Below are 19063 nucleotides of genomic sequence, written 5' to 3' on the forward strand. Positions count from 1 at the left end.
CTCAAAGAAATTAAGATAATTATACAGACTTTTTTTTTTTTAAGATTTTATTTATTGGGGATCCCTGGGTGGCGCAGCGGTTTAACGCCTGCCTTTGGCCCAGGGCCCGATCCTGGAGACCCGGGATCGAATCCCATGTCAGGCTCCCGGTGCATGGAGCCTGCTTCTCCCTCTGCCTATGTCTCTGCCTCTCTCTCTCTCTCTCTCTGTGTGACTGTCATAAATAAATGAAAAAAAAAAAAAAGATTTTATTTATTAATGAGAGAGACAGAGAGAGGCAGAGACACAGGCAGAGGAAGAAGCAGGCTCCATACAGGGAGCCTGAAGTGGGCCTCAATCCCGGGTCTCCAGGATCACACCTTGGGCCAAAGGCGGCGCTAAACCGCTGAGCCACCCAGGCTACCCAATAATTATACAAATTTTTTTTTTAATTTATTTTTTATTGGTGTTCAATTTACTAACATACAGAATAACCCCCAGTGCCCATCACCAATTCACTCAATTATACAAATTTTTAAGTCAACATCTCAAACATCTTCTAATCTCCTCAAAACGGCATGAAGACAAATATAGAAAATCTGAGTTTTCATTTACTTAACAATGGAATTCAAAATTGCGAATAATATAAACAGTAAAAACCAAATGTGTTCAGCATTCAGAATGGTTAATCTAACTGGGCAAGTATCATATAAGAGGAAAAACATAGCATTAATAGCCAATCTAGTAATGAATTTTTTCACATTTTCAAATAAATTCTACATTGAAACCTCTGAATAAAATTGTTTAAACTCTGCAAATTTCAGAATGTTTCTACTATTCCAAAAATAGACTATATGAGTAACACAATTTATACCCTTCCAAACTGAAATTTACAAAGCAATCATTTGCTTTAAGTACAACTTCCTATGAGTTAATACCCAAGAAGAAAGGGTAGTTGGAAACTATGTTCATCATTTTCTGTATTTTCATGTTTATTTCAAGTTAATGTCTTGGTACAGAAATAGGTATTTGTATTTTCTCAGTTTACAAAATAATTTGAACAGGAATCAAGAAATTTAGAAGTTAAAATTAATATTCCCTAATTCCTATTTACTTAACAAACATATATCTGTGTCATCACAATTATCACTACAGGAATTACTTCATCTACCAATTTTTACTTCTCAGAAAAGTGTACAAGCAGAACTGCAGAAACTTTAAAAAAAAAAATTTAAAACTCACTAGAGAAAAGTCTACAAAAACTGAAGTCAGCAAATGGTTGAAAACAGATGTCACCACAGCAACCCCAAAGACGATGATGAAGGGATGTACTTACGTTTCAAAACAACGATCCACGTTGTCAGACATCAAAAGCAGCATGCATAGCTGTTCAAGCGCTATTAGTTGCATGTCCCTTTCATCTCCCTGTCCCATCTGTAGCCATTCTAGCAATGTATCAGGATCCACATCTGCCATGGTTTTTTAAAAGCCTCTTTGCTTAAATTAAAAAAGTAAAAGGAAGAAGTCCTTTAAATATCCTTGACTGATCAGCGTGGGTCTAAAAAATTCTCTTTTACACCGGCTAGAACCAAATGTTCGTGGTGTCCTCCTGGAATTAGAAAAGACTCATAAGTATGTTTGGAGAGCATATTTTAATGCAGTTTTTCAACTTTATTCCTCCGATTTAACATTCATTTACCATACCAAATAAAAACCAGTTTTGCGCTAGAGTATAAGCTGATTAGGTTGCTACTTAACTGGAAACCAGAGCTGTCTTTGTCAAATACAGTCAAACTTTAGGTCCCACTACTGCTATCACCAACGTCTGTGCCAAAAGGCAAAGAACACCTTACTAAAGGTTCTTTTTTTTTTTTTTCCCAGCAAACTCCTCCCCCCACCCCTCCACCTAAAACTGATCTTCTGATAAGGGTTAGATTCAGTATTTTGAGGAGATTCTAAGCACTTTGATCCAATCTCCCTCCAAATTAAGTTTCTGCTTTAAAATTATCTCCAATTCCACTAATTCTGCTTACTTCCCAATTTACTTTACTGCTTCTTATAAGATGTTCACATACAAACAATAATTAGATACAAGATAAATCCAGGAACAAAGGCTTGGTTAAGAATTCTGGCAGTCTTGGCAACTCTTAAAAGTTAAAAAAAAAAAAAAAGAAAAAGAAAAAAAAAGAAAATGCTAAAAGTAAGTGCAATGGACCAACACCTTACGGATCAGGATACAGGCCAATCTCCAGCCCTCTTTCTCCATCTCCACAGAATGGAGCAGTTGGTTAAAAACCAAACAAATAAAAAACAAAATAAAGCAGCAGCCCCAAGAGGCGAGTCATTTCAAACGCCGGTGAGCGCCTGGCCCGGCGGGCAGCTCTGGATCCCACGTAAGCCAGCTGCAGGGGCGCGAATCCAGCCGCGGGCCCGGGTGGGCACCCAACGGCGGCGACCCGCAGGGACGAGCCAACACTCCGGGCCCAGTCGAGCCCCGCGCCGGGAGGCGCAGGCACCGCGCTCGGGTTTCCTGGCACCAAACCCTGCTAAGTTAGCTACCTGCGTCTAAGGACCGGGAAGTTCTGGAGGGGACGCAGCGAGCCTCGGAGCCCGGAGCAGGCCGCCGGGCCGAGCAGGGCGGCGGGTCTCTCGGGAGCGGCGCCCGGAACTCCGAGGCTCGGGGGCACGTCCCTGGCCCGACCGGGAGGCGAGCCCTCCTCAAGGGCAAGGGGGGCTCCGGCTCAGGCAAACCAGGCTCCGGCTCGAGCCAGCCGGGGCCCGCCGCCCGCAGGGCCGGGGGAGGGGAACAAAGGGGCCAAGCGGGTCAGCCCGCAGCTGCCCGGCCGACCTCCCCCGCAGCCGGGGTCTCGCTCCCCGCACGCCGCTGGGCATCCCGGCCCCGGCCCCGGCCCCAGGCCGGGCCCTCCCCACCGCCACCGCCGAGGGCGCTCCCGCCCCCCCAGCCCTCAAGCTCGTACCCAAGCCGGTCGTCCCAAACGCTCCGGTCCAGTTCCACGCAGGCCGCGGGCAGAGCCAGGCCCGGCCGCGGCCCTCGAGTTACCAGGAAGCCGCAGGCCGCGCAGGTCGAGCCGGGCAGGCGGCACAGGAAAAGCCGCGCCTCGTCCCTCCCCTTCCTCCGCGGGGACCTGGTGACGGGGAAGCGAGAGGTTCCCCCGACCGGCGGCAGCCAGCGCACGTCCGGTCCCCGGCACGCGGCTCCTCAGGCCTGAAGCTCAGAGGCCCGCGCGGCGCTGCCGGCGGCGGCGGGGGCTGGCCGCGTCCATCGCGATCCCGGACGGGGAAGGGAGGAGGGTCGGGCGGGAGCGGGGCGGGAGCGGGGCGGGAGCGGGGCGGGGCAGCTGCGGAGGGCAGCCGAGCTCGGCGGAGGCGGAGCAAATCGGCTCTCCCGGCGGCGACCCCAGCGGCCGCCACGTGGGGCGCTGCGGAGACCCGGAGGCCGGCAGCCGGCGGCGCAGTCGGCCCAACCTGGGGCGCCGGGCGGCCGGACGCGTGGCCGCCACCCCCGGGACGCTCTGGCCCTGCTGGCCTCGGACTCCCTTGTCAGCTGTCGCTTTTCGGTCGCACTCGCGGTCCCAGCGGCCCCGCACACGGGTGCACGCCCGCGCAGCCCGCTGTGCCCCGCGCCTACACACGTCGCGCGCTCCCGCCGGGAGGCCCCACGCCCCACGCCCCACGCCCCACGCCGTAGCCGCGGCCGCCTGCCCGGGCCGAGCCGCCCCGCTCCCCCCGCTCCCCCCGCTCCCCCCGCAGCTCCCTCCGCCCCGCGCGGCCGCGCTTCTCGCCGCCCTCCTCGCGCATGTGCGTCGCGGGAGGAAAGCACCTCCTGGGGGGCCCGGGAGGCGAGCCGCCCGCACTTCACCGCAAGGAAAACCTTTCACCACAACCCTGGACAGCAATCTTTTCGAGCATTATCTCCATCGCACTGATGAGAGAACTGAGGCTACAAAAGCGTAAATTCAGGCCCGGTGGCGTCCTGGTAAGCAGCTCCGCTGAGAGTGTGCCTTTGGCTTCTCCCTGTGGGTCGTGGTTATGCCCTTACAACGCTTTGTGTTTCACATGCTTTGAAAATAAAATATGCCTGCTTGTAAGTCACTCACTTGGAGAATTTTAGGACGTAGTTAATCGGTAATGTGACTTTTTTTTTTTTTTTAATAAAAAACGAATCCCTTGGTTTGTGAGATAAGTAAACCCATACCTCAGGCACTTTCACTGCACTCTCCCCTTTTGATAACAAAAATATTACATAATAGTATTTGAATGGTGCTCCTTTAAGCAATTTGCATTTGCTTCAAGAACCAGTATTTTGGAAATTACAGATTTGCACTTCAAATACATATACACGCACAGGTCCCACTGTCACAAGTAATGATCCCTAGGACTCCTGTTAACAGTTCAAATCAAGAGAAAGGGGTACAGGACTCCACTGTCTTGTCACGACTACAACACATGAGAATAACTGTTTGGGAGCTATGACTGTGATGTGGAGATGCCAATGAAATATTCAAGGAGGAGGCCTTTCTGGACTTTGAAGAATGGGTGTAATATGGACAGTGGAGGGGGGCGGAGTACAAGCAAAGCCTGATCTCTTCTGACAAAGGAAAGAGGAACTGTGTGCCCCAAGCAAAGAATAAGCATTAAGCAATGAAGGGGAGAGAAGGGGAGGACTAAATTAAGCAGGGCCCTGAATGCCAGCTGCAGAATTTAGGCTTAGATAAGTAACGGGTTTTGGATTAGAACACTGACTAAAAAAATCAGTCTTAGAAAGATTGACAGAATGGCTAAAAGGAGCTACCAAGACAAGAAAATTAGCTGGGAGAGTGCTGAAATCCTCCAGTGGGGAGAGGGGGAGGAAGGGCCTCCTTATTGACAGTAAGAATGGAGAAAAGCTAAATCTAACAATTATTTTTCAAAAAGATATATCAAGAATTTAAATACTAACTTCAGAGGTTCCTGGGTGGCTCAGTGGCTGAGCGTCTGCCTTCTAGCTCAGGTCCTGATCCCAGGGCCCTGGGATTGAGCCCGCAGAGAGCCAGCTTCTTCCTCTGCCTATGTCTCTGCATATTTGTGTTTCTCATGAATAAATAAATAAAATCTTTTTTGAATAAATTAATTAATTAAAAATAAATTAATAATAAAAAACTGTTTTTTGTTTGTTTTTTTTTTACCTGCAGAGGACTTGGAAGCTAGGAAAATGATTATGCTATTAACAGAAAGCAGAAAAGTTAGAAGAGACTATGCTAATTTTTTTAAGGTTTATTTTCCTTTCTTCTATCACCATCTTTATTTGCATCACCTATCACGTACCCCAAAATGAATGACTGTAGTATGCTTTAAAGAAACCTTATCCAAAAAGTGCTATGACTTTCATTGCATTTTATTATATTATTTTAAATTCAAATATGAAATCCCAGAACAAGAGTACTAAAGTAGAATAATAAAGCCCTGATGAAAACAGAACATCTTCTGAAGGCAAATGACCAATCCTGAATATATGTCCCAAGAAACTGGGATATGTTTACATGTTAATACTTCATCTTGATGTCAAAATATAAGAATAATGGCCATTGGGGGGCGCCTGGGTGGCTTAGATGGTTAAGTGCCTGCCTTCAGCTCAGGTTGTGATTTCCCGGTCCTAGGATCAAGCTTTGCATTGGAGATCCCTCTAGACAAGGAATCTGCTTGAGGATCCTCTCTCCCTCTCTCCCTTTGCCCCTCCCCTGGCTCATGCTCACTCTCTCTCTCTCTCAAATAAATAAATAAATCTTTTTTAAAAAATGGCCATTGGGAAATGCTATGTACCAGACATGGTATAAGGCACAGTGAGCTACAGACCTCATCTTCAATAAGCTATATAAAGTCTAAGAGAAAGCAGATGTGAACACACTTCCCTTGTCTTCTTCCATGACAATACTTATCATGTAATATTGTCAAGTATACTGAGAACATCAAGGAGGTAATGACATGTCAGAAGACTTCAAAAATGATGTGTGAACTAGATCTCAAATGATCAGTTGGAGCTGGCCAGACATTAGGAAGACCATGTAGAGAGGCACAGAATTGTGAAGAGGGCTCCTCTTGGGGAAGCAGAGGAAAGAGATCACCTTTTGGGCATAGGCCCCAGTTTTATGAAGTATCTTCAATATACACAGTTAACTGGGATTGATTCACAGGTTCAGAAAGGAAGAGATCATTCAAATTTACACTCTTATCCCACTGACTGACATTACTATGAATTTTTAAAATAAACCCTATTATCTTAGAAATAACACAATTACATGGCATTACGTTTTTTATGTATTAAAAGCATCATTAGATGTAAACATTTCAAATATGCTACAAAAAATGTCTGGGCATTTCTTCAACTTTTAACTGGAAATGGGACTATCCCTGGCTTCTCTCAACTTCTGATAAGCTATAACTATGAAAGATTGTGACCATTTGGGAACAACAGGAAATGAAATTTGGCTAGAACCTAGGGTAGAGTTAGTAGCTGGAAGAGAACATTGAAGTTAATTGGAATTCGTTTTCTAGAGGTCTTTAAACACCATGTTCAGGAGTCTGAAGTTTGTCCTTTGGGCAATGGGGAGCCTTTGGACATTTTAAACAAAGGAGCACTATGATATAATGCAAGTTTTTGGATTATTAGCCATCTTCAAGTTAAAAGTGATTTCCATAAGGGTGCCTGGCTGGCTTGGTCAGTAGAGCATGTGACTTTTAATATTAGGGTTGTGAGTTCAAGCCCCACGTTGAGCTTACTTTAAAAAAATTTTTATAGACAAACAGGAAAAAAAACCATAAAATTGATTTCTGTAAAGCTTTACAGTTGGCAAAAGACTTTCACAAAAATTATTTAATCCTCCTGTATTATTTAATATATATTAAAAATGATCTAACAATATCAGCATAAGCATTATCTTTATTTTACATAGGAGAAAAAGCTCAGAGAAGTTAAGTGACTTGCTTCCCGTCTCACAGCTAGTAAATGACAGGTCTAGTTCTCAAACCCAGGCTTTCAACTCTTTGGCTCTTAGAATCCGAAAGAATAATCAAGATAACCTGGGGTGCCTGACTAGCTCACTCGGGGGAGTATGCAACTCTTTATCTCAGGGTTGTGAGTTCAAAGCCCCACACTGGATATAGTGATTACTTAAATAAATAAACTCAAAAAAAAAAAAAAAAAAAAGATAACCCATTTTTACCTTCCCTCATGCTGAAAACAAAAACAAAAAAGCAATATAGCCATCTGTGCCATCCCTGACTTGCTTTCTGGATTCTTCTATAATATTTCCAGTGTTGGGAAATTACTACTTCATGAGGCAATGCATTTTACTTTCATCTACCTGCTTCAATTACTAAAAGGTAGTATGGTGAAAAGATTATACACATGAGAGTTGGCCGAGCAATGTATGAAAACCAGTTCCCATTTTCCTAGCTTGGTGAACTTGGCAAATTATTTAATCCTTCCAGACCTCTGTTTCTTCATATGTAAAATTAGGATAAACACAGTAGTAATCAGAGGGATGTTAGAAGAATTGAAGGAGATTATGCATGGAAAGAACCTAGGCCAGTAGTTCCCAACCCCAGCTGCACATTAGATTCACATGGGGAAATTTTTTTTTAATAGGCTATTTTTTTACAGCTGTTTTAGGTACAGCAAAATTGAGCAGAAAGTACAGAAACATATTTGAAATGTTTACATTTAAGGATGCTTTGTTTATATTTCCCTATATCCCTTGCACATGCACAACCTTCCTCACTATCAAAATCCCCCACCAAAAAATCAAAAACAAAGAAAAACAAAAACAAAATCCCCCACCAGAGTTGCAATCAGTGAATCTGCATTGACACATCACTATCACTCAAAATCCGTGGCTTACATTAGGATTCACTCTTGGGGGCAGCCCGGGTGGCTCAGCAGTTTAGCGCCGCCTTCAGCCCAGGGTGTGATCCCGGAGACCCCGGACCAAGTCCCATGTCAGGCTCCCTGCATGGAGCCTGCTTCTCCCTCTGCCTGTGTCTCTGCCTCTCTCTCTCTCTCTCTCTCTCTCTCTCTCTCTCTCTTCTCTCATGAATAAATAAATTTATTAAAAAAAAAAAAAGAAACCTTTGGGGAAAAAAAAAGGATTCACTCTTGGTGTTGTACATTCTGTAGGTTTTGGCAAATGAAATGTATCATGACACATTTTCATCATTATAATATCATACAGAATAGTTTCATTGCCCTAAAAATCACCTATGTTCCATCTATTCAGCCCTCCCTCCCCGGTATCCCTGGCAACCATAAATCTTATTTACCGTGTCTATAGTTTTGCCTTTTCCAGAATGTAATATAGTTAGAATCAGATAGTATGTAGCCTTTTTGGCTTCTTTCACTTAGTAATATGCATTTAAGTTTCTTCCATGTCTTCTCATGATTTAATAGCTCATTTGTTTTAGGACTGAATAACAGTCTGTTGTCAGGATGTACCACAGGTTATTAACCCATCCACCTACTGAATATCTTGGATGCTTCCAAATTTTGGCAATAGGAGTAAAGCTGCTATAAACAACCATGTATAGTTTTTTTTCTCTTTCTTTATGTGCAGGTTTTTATGTGGACATAAACTTTAAACTCATTTGGATAAATATCAAGGAACATGATTGCTGGATCATATGGTAAGAATATATTTAGTTGGGTTTTTGTGGGTTTTTTAAAAAGATTTTATTTAGGGGCACCTGAGTGGCTTAGTCAGTTAAGTGTCTGCTTTTGGATTAGGTCATAATCTCTGGCTGGAGATCCTAGGATGGAGCCCCACATTGGGCTCCCTGCTCAGCGGAGAGCCTGCTTCTCCTTCTCCCTCTGCCCCTTCCCCACCACGGCCATTTGTGCGCTCTCTCACTCACTCTCTCTCTCTCTCTCTCTCAAGTAAATAAAATATATTTTTTTTAGTTTTTATTTATTTGAGAGAGAGAGCACAAGCATGAACTGGGGAGGGGCAGTGTGAGAGGAAGAGGGACAAGCTGACTCCCCAGCATATGGAGCCCAACTTGGGGCCAATACCAGGACCCCAAAATCATGACCTGAGCTGAAGTCAGATGCTTAACTAATTGGGCCACCCAGGTGTTCCAGAATATGTTTAGTTTTATAAATGCCAAACCGTCTTCCAAAGTAGCTGTACTGTTTTCCATAAGTAATGAATGCGAGAGGATCCCTGGGTGGCGCAGCGGTTTGGCGCCTGCCTTTGGCCCAGGGCGCGATCCTGGAGACCCGGGATCAAATCTCACATCGGGCTCCCGGTGCATGGAGCCTGCTTCTCCCTCTGCCTGTGTCTCTGCCTCTCTCTCTCTCTCTCTCTCTCTGTGTGACTATCATAAATAAATAAAAATTAAAAAAATAAATAAACCCACTGTTAAAAAAAAAAAAAAAGTAATGAATTCGAGTTCCTATTGCTCCACTTTCTCAGCAGCATTTGGTCTTGTTATTGTTTTGGATTTTGTCCACTAATAGGTGTATAGTGGTATCATATTGTTGTTTTAATTTGCAACTCCCTAATGACATATTATATTGGACCTCTTTTCATATACTTATTTACCATGTGTATATCTTTTCTTTTTAAGATTTTATTTATTTATTCATGAGAGACACACACAGAGAGAGAGGCAGAGACACAGGCAGAGGGAGAAGCAGGCTCTGTGCAGAGACAGCCTGATGTGGGACTCGATCCCAGGACTCCAGGATCATGCCCTGAGCTAAAGGCAGGCGCTAAACCACCGAGCCACCCAGGGATCCCCACCATGTGTATATCTTCTTTGATGAGGTATCTGTTTGGATTTGTTGCCCATTTTTAAATTAGATTATTCATTTATTTATTGTTGAATTTTAAAAGTTCTTTTTTAAGTAGATTCCACACCCAGCTTGAAGAACTCTTTGTTTATTGTCATAATAGTTTTTATCAGATGTGTTCTTGTAAATTTTTCTTCACCTGGGGAGCTTTTAAAATGTCAGATGCCAGGGTGCTTGGGTGGCACAATCAGTTAGGCAACTGTCTCTTGGTTTCAGCTTCATGGTCTCAGGCTTGTGGGATCAAGCTCTGAGTCGGGCTCTGCACTTAGCAAGAAGTATGCTTGGGATTGTGTCTCTCTCTGTCCTTCTGCCCCTCCTGTTCATTCCTATTTCTGTTCTCTCTCTCTCTCTTTCTCAGATAATAAATAAATCTTTAAAATGTCAGATGCCTACACCACATCTCAGACCACTTTGTCAGAATCACTAAAGGTAAGATCCAACCATCAGTAATTTTTAAAGTGTTCTAAGAGACTCTAATGTATAGCCATTGGCCTAAGTCAATACAATAATAATATTTAAGTATAATTATAGGAATACTTGTTTTATTACTGCAGATAGATTTTATTGCCACTTACCGTGTCCTAACACTATTCTAAATATATTACAAGTATTACTTCACTATGAGTATTGACTACTTTGACTTATGATCTGTGTGACCTTGGTCTTTCTGAGCTTTGTTTTACTAATCTGTAAGACTAAGATAATAATAGAAACTAAAGCCCTCAATGAATAATTATAGTAAACAAGATAATGCATATAAAACCATATCATATATTAAATACTCAAAAATGTCAGCTGTTAATATTATTGTACTATTAGTTCTGCTGTCTAGTGTGGCATGCTAGGTCTGCTTCCTCTTCCATAGGACAGGTCATGAAACAGTCAAAGACAACAGTCATGTTCCCATGGCCTCTCTTCTCCAGGCAAAACAAGTCCAGTCCTTTCAACTGTTTTACGCTCCTTGGGCATGTTCCAGCTTCTCCATGTTCACTAACTGAAACAGTGCTTCCAATGAGGTCAGACCAGAACAGAGGAGTGGAGACTTTTTTACATTGAGTTAGGAGGGTGGTAATCACATCACTCTTTTGGCTCACACAGAGTTTGCAATAAACTAAAGTTTTAATGTCCTGCTCCCTGAACATCCAAGGCAGTTTTCCTTCAAATTTTTAATATGATATTTTGGTCTTTAATATTTAAACTATTGAAAGTATTTTTTCATTCTCAGTGTTGCATTCTGTGGCAATCTCCTTGAATCTTCATCAGATGCTACAATGTACCTTCCATACCCTCAGACTCTTTATAAGAAATCAGTTAAAGGTATTCAACAGGACATGGCCATAATGAAGGCTTTGGCATATTACAAACCTTTCACCAAGCAGTTATTTATCCATTAAGTAACATTCTCTGGGTATAGTTGTTCAGGCAACTAGGACTTTACCTCGTGACTTTACCTAACAACATTATCACCTGACCCACTTATCTCTTTCATGGCAGTAAGAACTTTAATATACTTTAATTTTTAAAATGGCAATATTAAGAAAATTAAAAATCAAAATTGAATTTTGTAGTACAGAATGAACACATTTGTATGTAAGATTTTTTTTACCTTTTTTGTAAAGATTTTTATTTATTTATTTGAGAGAGAGAGCACATGTGCACAAGACGGGGGAAGGAGCAGAGGGATAAGCAGACTTTCTGCTGAACAGGGAGCCCAGCATGGGATTCCTGGGCCTCCATCCCAGGACTCAGATCATAATCTGAGCTGAAGGCAGACGCTTAACTGAGAGCCCTGTATCTAAGATTTTAAAGGAAATCTTATCAAATGGCTTCTTGAAATTCATTTCAACTATGGCATCCCAATACTAATATTTGGGGAAGTTAAGCATCTGCCTTTAGCTTAGGGCTTAGGGCATGATCCTGCAGTCGCAGGATCGAGTCCCATATTGGGCGTCCTGCATGGAGCCTGCTTCTCCCTCTGCCTGTGTCTCTGCCTCTCTCTGAGTCTCTCGTGAATAAATAAATAAAATCTTTTTTAAAAAAATAAAAATTAAAAGGAAGTCTTATTTTATTTGCAACTTTATGTCTAATTTTATCTCAAAATTAAAAGTTAAAGAACACAGTAAGTTTAACTTGAGATAACAAATTCTTAGTAATGCTGTCTTCTAGGAACCACTCTTCCAAAGATTTCAAAAATAATGTATTTAAAAATACATTATAGAATTTTGACAATTTATTACAAGATTCACTGTATCCAATATATATCCCTTGGTAATGAAGACAAAAACCAAATTATAGGTGTAAAAGCTGTGTGTTTTATATTCCTAGATAGCTGTTCTTGCTCCAAGATTAAAAAACTCTTCTATAATTTGCTGTTGGTAAAATCCTATATCCTTCATCTTGAGGAAAATTATTCTAGTGGATAGTTTATTCTTCTTTAACATACTTGAGTGCATAATAGTTGCTTTATAGGTTTAGAGAAAAAGTATGATCTGCTTTACAAAAATTCATTCAATAAAAAACTTTCAGGCTGCCTGAGTGGCTCAAGGTTGGTTAAGCATCTGCCTTCAGCTCAGACCATAATCTCAGGGTCCTGGGATTGAGCCTCGCACTGGGTTACCTGATCAGCAGAGAGCCTGCTCCTCCCTCTCCCTCTGCTATTCCCCCTGCTTGTACTCTCTCTCTCTGTCAAATAAATAAATAAAACTGTTTTTAAAAAACCAAATTTCCAAGAACCTAACTTTTGTAAGGAATTATATGCTCTAATTACAGATTTCAAAATGTGTATTGGGGAAAACCTTACATAATAAATTGTATATATTTGAAGTTTCTCCTTATGGATATTTGCCATTAAGGAATTATTATTAATTGTTTTTATGTTATCTATTATAATGGTATAAGGTTATATTTTCTTTAAAAGAGTCATTATGGGCAGCCCGGGTGGCTCAGCGGTTTGGCGCCGCCTTCGGCTCGGGGCCTGATCCTGGAGACCTGGGATCAAGTCCCACATTGGGCTCCCTGCATGGAGCCTGCTTCTCCCTCTGTATGTGTCTCTGCTGTCCTCTCTCTCTGTCTCTCATTAATAAATTAAAAAAAAAATTTTTTTTAAATAATAATTTGGGAGTATCTGAGTGATTCAGTTAAGCATCCAACTCTTGATTTCAATTCAGGTCATGATCTCAGGGTCATGGGATTGAGCCCACGTTGGGCTCCAGGCTGGGTGTATAACCTGCTTGAGATTCTCTCTTTCTCCCTCTCGTTCTGCCTCTCCCCCAAAATAAATAAATCAATCTTAGAAAAAGAATCTATTTCTTTGTTTCTCTTTTCTTTGCTCGTTTGTTTTGTTTCTTATATTCCACCTGAGTGAAATCATATGGTGTTTGTCTTTCTTTGATGTTTTTCACTTACCATTGTTATACTCTCTAATTCCATCCATGCTGTTGCAAATGGCAAGATTTCATCCTTTTATATGACTGAATAATATCCATTGAATATGTATACCACATCTTTATCCATTTATTTAATGATGGACACTTGAGCTGCTTACATAATTTACATAATTGTAAATAATGCTGCAATAAATATAGGGGTGCATGTATCCTTTTGAATTAGTGTTTTTGTATTCATTGGGTAAATACCCAGTAGTGTGATTACTGGATTGTAAGATTGTCCTATTTTTAATTTTTTGAGGAACCTCCATACTGTTTTCCACAGTGGCTGTACTAGTTTGCATGCCCACCAACAGTGTAAGAGGGTTCCTTTTACTCCACGTTCTTTTTTTAAAAAATATTTTTTTTATTTATTTGAGAGAGACAGAGAGGGCACAAGTGGGGTGGGAGGGGCAGAGGGAGAGGGATAAGCAGACTTCCTGTTGAGCAGGAAGCCCAGTGCAGGGCTCAATCCCAGGACCCTGAAATCATGACCGGAGCAAAAGGCAGAGGCTTAACCAATTAAACCACTTAGTACTCCCTTTTCCTCGACATTCTTGATAAGACTTGTTGCTTCTTGTTTTTTATTTTTGCCATTCTGACAGGTGTGAGGTGATATCTCACCGTAATTGATTTGCTTTCCCTGATTGATGAGTGACGTTGAGCATCTTTTTTTTTTTTTAAGATTTTGTTTATTTATTCATGATAGACAGAGAGAGAGAGAGAGACAGAGACACAGGCTCAGGGAGAAGCAGGCTCCATGCACCGGGAGCCCGATGTGGGACTCGATCCCGGGTCTCCAGGACCGCGCCCTGGGCCAAAGGCAGGCGCCAAACCGCGGCGCCACCCAGGGATCCCTGAGCATCTTTTCATGTCTATTGGCCATCTGGATGTCTTTTCAAGATATGTCTGTTCATACCTTCTGCCTGTTTTTTAATTGGATTATTTGTAGTTTTAGCATTGAGCTACCTAAGTTCTTTATATATTTTGGATACTAACCCTTTATTGGATGTCATTTGCAAATATCTTCTCCCATTAAGTAGATTGTCTTTTAATTTAGCTGATTATTTCCTTTGCTGTGCAGAAGCTTTTTATTTTGATGTAATCCCAATAGTTTATTTTAGCTTTTATTTCCCTTGCCTCAGGAGACATATCTAGAAAAATGTTAGTATGGCCAATGTCAGAGAAATTCATGCCTGTATTCTCTTCTAGGATTTTTATGGTTTCAGGTCTCACACTTAGGTCTCTAATTCATTTTGGTTTTTTTTTTTTTAAGATTTTATTTATTTATTCATGAGAGACACAGAAAGAGAGAGGCAGAGATATAGGCAGAGGGAGAAGCACACTCCAGGCAGGGAGCCCAATGTGGGACTTGATCCTGGGACTCCAGGATCATGCCCTGAGCTAAAGGCAGACGCTTAAACGCTGAGCCACCCAGGCATCCCATAAACACTGAGCCCCCCAGGCATCCCATTTGGTGGGGGGGGGGGCTTATATTTGTGTATGGTGTAAAAAAGTCATGGGGTTTCATCCTTTTGCATGTAGATGTCCAGTTTTCCCAGCATCATTTGTTGAAGACACCATCTTTCCCATTGCAAATTCTTGCCTCTTTTGTCAAAGATTAAGTGACCGGATAATCATGGTTTTGTTTCTGGTTTTTCTATCCTGTTATATTGATCTTTGTGTCTATTTCTGTGCTAGTATTAATGAAAGATAGTTGGAAGAAAGGCAGGCAGGGATAAGGGGCCCCTAGCCCTAAGAGGAAACCACCCTTATTGTTAATATTAATGTTTTCCATGGCTGCTTTCCTTCAGCCATGAGGATTGTGATGAAAGAATTTTATATCACCGGAGAAGGAGACCTCCATCCTTTCCCACGTGATAGGTAGATGACAAAAACTTAATTGGGTGATAGGCTCATAGAGGGTTAATCAGATTACAATAGCCCACTAACAAACCCATAGAAAGCCCTAGACTTAGAAACTTTAGTGGCGGGGATCCCTGGGTGGCTCAGCGGTTTAGAGCCTGCCTTCGGCCTGGGGTGTGATCCTGGAGTCCCAGGATCAAGTCCTGCGTCCAGCTCCCGGCATGGAGCCTGCTTCTCCCTCTGCCTGTGTCTCTGCCTCTCTCTTTCTCTCTCTCTCTCTATATATATATAATAAATAAATAAGTAAATCTTAAAAAAAAAAAGTCAGCCACTTAACCAACTGAGCCACGTTGGTGCCCCACAAATTATGATCATATTATTAAACACTATAAAGTTAGTATGACATTAAACAAGTCTTAAGCCTTTTTCTTGGACTTCTTACATTACCAAAATCCAAAATTCATCTACCTATCACTATCCAAACTCTTGTGCGATTGACAGGTTTTTTTTATCCCTTTTATCAGCTAACTAAAGAATCTTAGGGCTAGACTTTAATTACCCAAGCCAGGAAAACTAGCTGGTTTTCTTCAGCCCTGAGGATTAAAATTCTATTCTCAGAGATCAGTGTGTCTATGATACCAGAGTTAAAGAGGTGAGTAGTTATTCAAGTGAAGCTGCTTTGGAGAAAAATCCATCTAGGTGGTTCAAAACCAGTATTATCTTATACTTTCCCGGAGGTCATTTGCCATAAGTATCTGAATCCTTGTTTAGAAGACCTAACAAGGGGGGATCCCTGGGTGGCGCAGCGGTTTGGTGCCTGCCTTTGGCCCAGGGCGCGATCCTGGAGACCAGGGATCGAATCCCACGTCAGGTTCCCCGTGCATGGAGCCTGCTTCTCCCTCTGCCTCTGTCTCTGCCTCTCTGTCTCTCTCTGTGCGACTACCATAAATAAATAAAAAAATTTAAAAAAAAGAAGACCTAACAAGGTAAATTAGAATTTAATATAAACTTGGAACCCCCCCCAAAAAAAAAAAATAAAATAAAATAAAAATAAACTTGGAGCCCATGGAATATTGTTTGACTTACTAAGCAAATGCCAAGGCTTGAGAGCCCCTGCAGACTATATATATATGTATTATTAATGTGGGAATGTGGATATGCTGACAGAGATTAAAGCAGTGAGTTTCTTGACCAAGGAAATTAACCACCAAGTTTTCAAGGAAATGATATCTATACTAGTATTTCTTTGACAATCATCATGACTGTATGATTTCAAGGTTTTTTATTATTCAGTTTCTTTAGGTTTATATTCAGTTTTCTGACGTGTATATCATATATTTTTATATATGCATATATATACATATTTATGACTGATTCTGGAACATTTTCATCACCCTAAAAAGGAAACCCCATACCCATTAGCAGTTATTAGTATTACATTCTCTCCAAGACCTAGTACCTGGAAACCATTAATCTACTTTGTATCTCTACAGATTTGCCTACTCCGGATATTTCATATAGATAGTATCATACAATATGTGTCCTTTTATTTTTTTTTATTTTTTTTTAATTTTTATTTATTTATGATAGTCACAGAGAGAGAGAGCGAGAGAGAGAGGCAGAGGGAGAAGCAGGCTCCATGCACCGGGAGCCCGACGTGGGATTCGATCCCGGGTCTCCAGGATCGTGCCCTGGGCCAAAGGCAGGTGCTAAACCGCTGCGCCACCCAGGGATCCCTATGTGTCCTTTTATTTTATTTTTTTTTTAATTTTTTTTATTTATTTATGATAGTCACAGAGAGAGAGAGAGAGAGAAAGGCAGAGACACAGGCAGAGGGAGAAGCAGGCTCCATGCACCGGGAGCCCGATGTGGGACTCGAACCCGGGTCTCCAGGATCGTGCCCTGGGCCAAAGGCAGGTGCCAAACTGCTGCGCCACCCAGGGATCCCCCTTATGTGTCCTTTTATATCTGGTTTCTGCCATTCAGCATTAGGCATTCAGGGTTCATCCATATAGCATGTATCACAACTTTCATTCCTTTTTATGGCTGAGTAATAATCCATTGCATGAATATAACACATTTTCTTATTCTACCCATCAGTTCATGAACATTTGGCTATTATAAATAATGCTGCTATGAATATTCATGTACAATACCTTGGATATATAGACATGTTTTCAATTCTCTTGGGTAATATACTTAGGAATGGAACTGTTAAGCTATATTGTTTAGCTTTGAGAAGAACTCTCAAATGTTTTCCAAAGCAGTAGTACATTTTACATCCCCACCAACTGTGTATGAGGATTCTACACCTGTTATTTATCTGTCTTTTTTTTTTTTTTTTACTAATAGTTGTGAAGTAGTATTACATTTTGATTTGATTTTGATTTGTTTGTTAACTAATGATGTTTGATGTTGGGCTTCTTTTTCTTTCTTTTCTTTCTTTCTTTCTTTCATTTTTTTTTTTTTTTTTTGAATGTTGGTGTGTTGGTGGGGTCCATAGCTGGCCAAGAAAGAATTCTTGAGACATCTTCATTCCAAAATGGTGGGTTTTTTAAAGCACAAGGACAGGACCTATGGACAGAAGAGCTGCTGTTGCTGCTGCCTGCTGCTCCCTGCTGCCTCGGGATTGTGAGGAGCAATTGATCATATACCTTGGGGTTGGAAGAAGTAAAAATAAGGGAAGTTCCGAAAGGACTTTCGTATGTTAAAGAAGACTCAGGATACTGGAGGAATGTTATAATCTGCCTATTACAAGTATTTGTCAATGGGCTGCAGGTTATGAGGAGATTTAATTTTATCTACATTTCCTTCTGCCTGTTTCCTACATCAATGTTGAGCATCTTTAGTGTGTTTATTGGCTGTTCATATATCTCCTTTGAAGAAATGTCTATCAAAATCCCTTACCCTTACCCATTTTTAAATTGGGTTATTTTTTCATTGCCGAGTTGTAAGAGTTGTTTGTATATTCTGGATGAAAGTTCCTTGTCAGATAAATAATTTGCAGATATTTTCTCCCCATTCCATGGGTTGCTTTTTCAATTTCTTAATGGTGTCCTTTAAAGCACAAAATTTTAAAATTTTTGTGAAGTCTGATTTATTTTTTATTTTGTCACAGGTAGTTTCAGTACCTAATAAACCATTATCTAATCCAGGATCATGGAGATTTACACTTACGGTTTCATCTAAGAGTTTGTTTAAGCTCTTACATTAAGGTTTATGATCCACTTTAAGTTCATTTTCATATATATTGTGAACTACAAATCAAACTTTTGTTTTCTCTTTTTGGTACAGGGATATCCAGTTGTCTCAGCATCATTTTTGTAAAGACTGTTCTTTTCCCATAAATTTCTTGGCACCCTTGTTGAAAATCAACTGACCATAAAAATAAAGTTTATCTGGACTGTCAATTCTGTTTCATTGATCTCAATTCCTATCCTTATTCCAATACTACCCTCGCTTGATTACTGTAGCTTTGTAGTATGTTTTGAAATCAGGAAGTGTGAGTCCTCCAACTTTGTTCTTTTTCAAGATCATTTTAGCTATTCTAGATTCCTTGCATTTCTATATGAATTTAAGATCACCTTGTCAGTTGCAAAAGCAAACAAAAAACAACAACGAAACCAGCTCTGATTTTGATAGGGATTGCATTGAGTGTTTACATCAATTTGGCCTGTATTGCCATTTTAATAATAAGTCTCCCAATTTATAAGCATGGGATGTCTTTCAATTTATTTACTTTTTCTTAATGTATCAATGATATTTTATAGCTTTCAGTATATAAGTTTTGTGCTTTTTTTGTTAAATCATGGAGACTTTCCTTGTGTACATGAGAAGAATGTGCATTCTGCTTTTGTTGAATGTCTAGTAGGTCTAATTGGTTTATAATAGTGTTCAAGCCTTTGTTTCTTTGCTAAGGAATCTGTCTGGTTGCTGTAGCTATTCTTGA

General features: G+C 41.2%; 1 protein-coding gene and 1 long non-coding RNA gene across 6 annotated transcripts in view; one reads left to right on the forward strand and one right to left on the reverse strand.

Annotated features, from left to right (window-relative positions):
• HECTD1 (HECT domain E3 ubiquitin protein ligase 1) overlaps positions 1 to 3258 on the reverse strand; it is a 93644-nt gene extending 90386 nt beyond the window's left edge. For 4 of the 5 annotated variants that reach the window (XM_038544397.1, XM_038544396.1, XM_038544398.1 and 1 more), the window contains exons 1-2: positions 2958 to 3258; positions 1316 to 1588 (exon numbers count right to left, since the gene is read on the reverse strand). In XM_038544397.1, coding sequence (XP_038400325.1) covers positions 1316 to 1455 — 140 coding nt within the window. In that variant the 5' untranslated portion in view covers positions 1456 to 1588; positions 2958 to 3258. The remainder of the gene's footprint in view (positions 1 to 1315; positions 1589 to 2957) is intronic. The other variant, XM_038544399.1, reaches the window with a different exon arrangement.
• A 494-nt stretch (positions 3259 to 3752) lies between these two features.
• LOC102155565 lies at positions 3753 to 18524 on the forward strand. Its single transcript, XR_005363101.1, has 4 exons — positions 3753 to 3976; positions 8586 to 8655; positions 10182 to 10252; positions 17618 to 18524. It is a non-coding gene; the product is annotated as an uncharacterized LOC102155565 (long non-coding RNA).
• Positions 18525 to 19063: the final 539 nt, after the last annotated feature.

This window comes from Canis lupus, chromosome 8 (genome assembly GCF_011100685.1).
Source record: "Canis lupus familiaris isolate Mischka breed German Shepherd chromosome 8, alternate assembly UU_Cfam_GSD_1.0, whole genome shotgun sequence".
Lineage (NCBI taxonomy): Eukaryota > Metazoa > Chordata > Mammalia > Carnivora > Canidae > Canis > Canis lupus.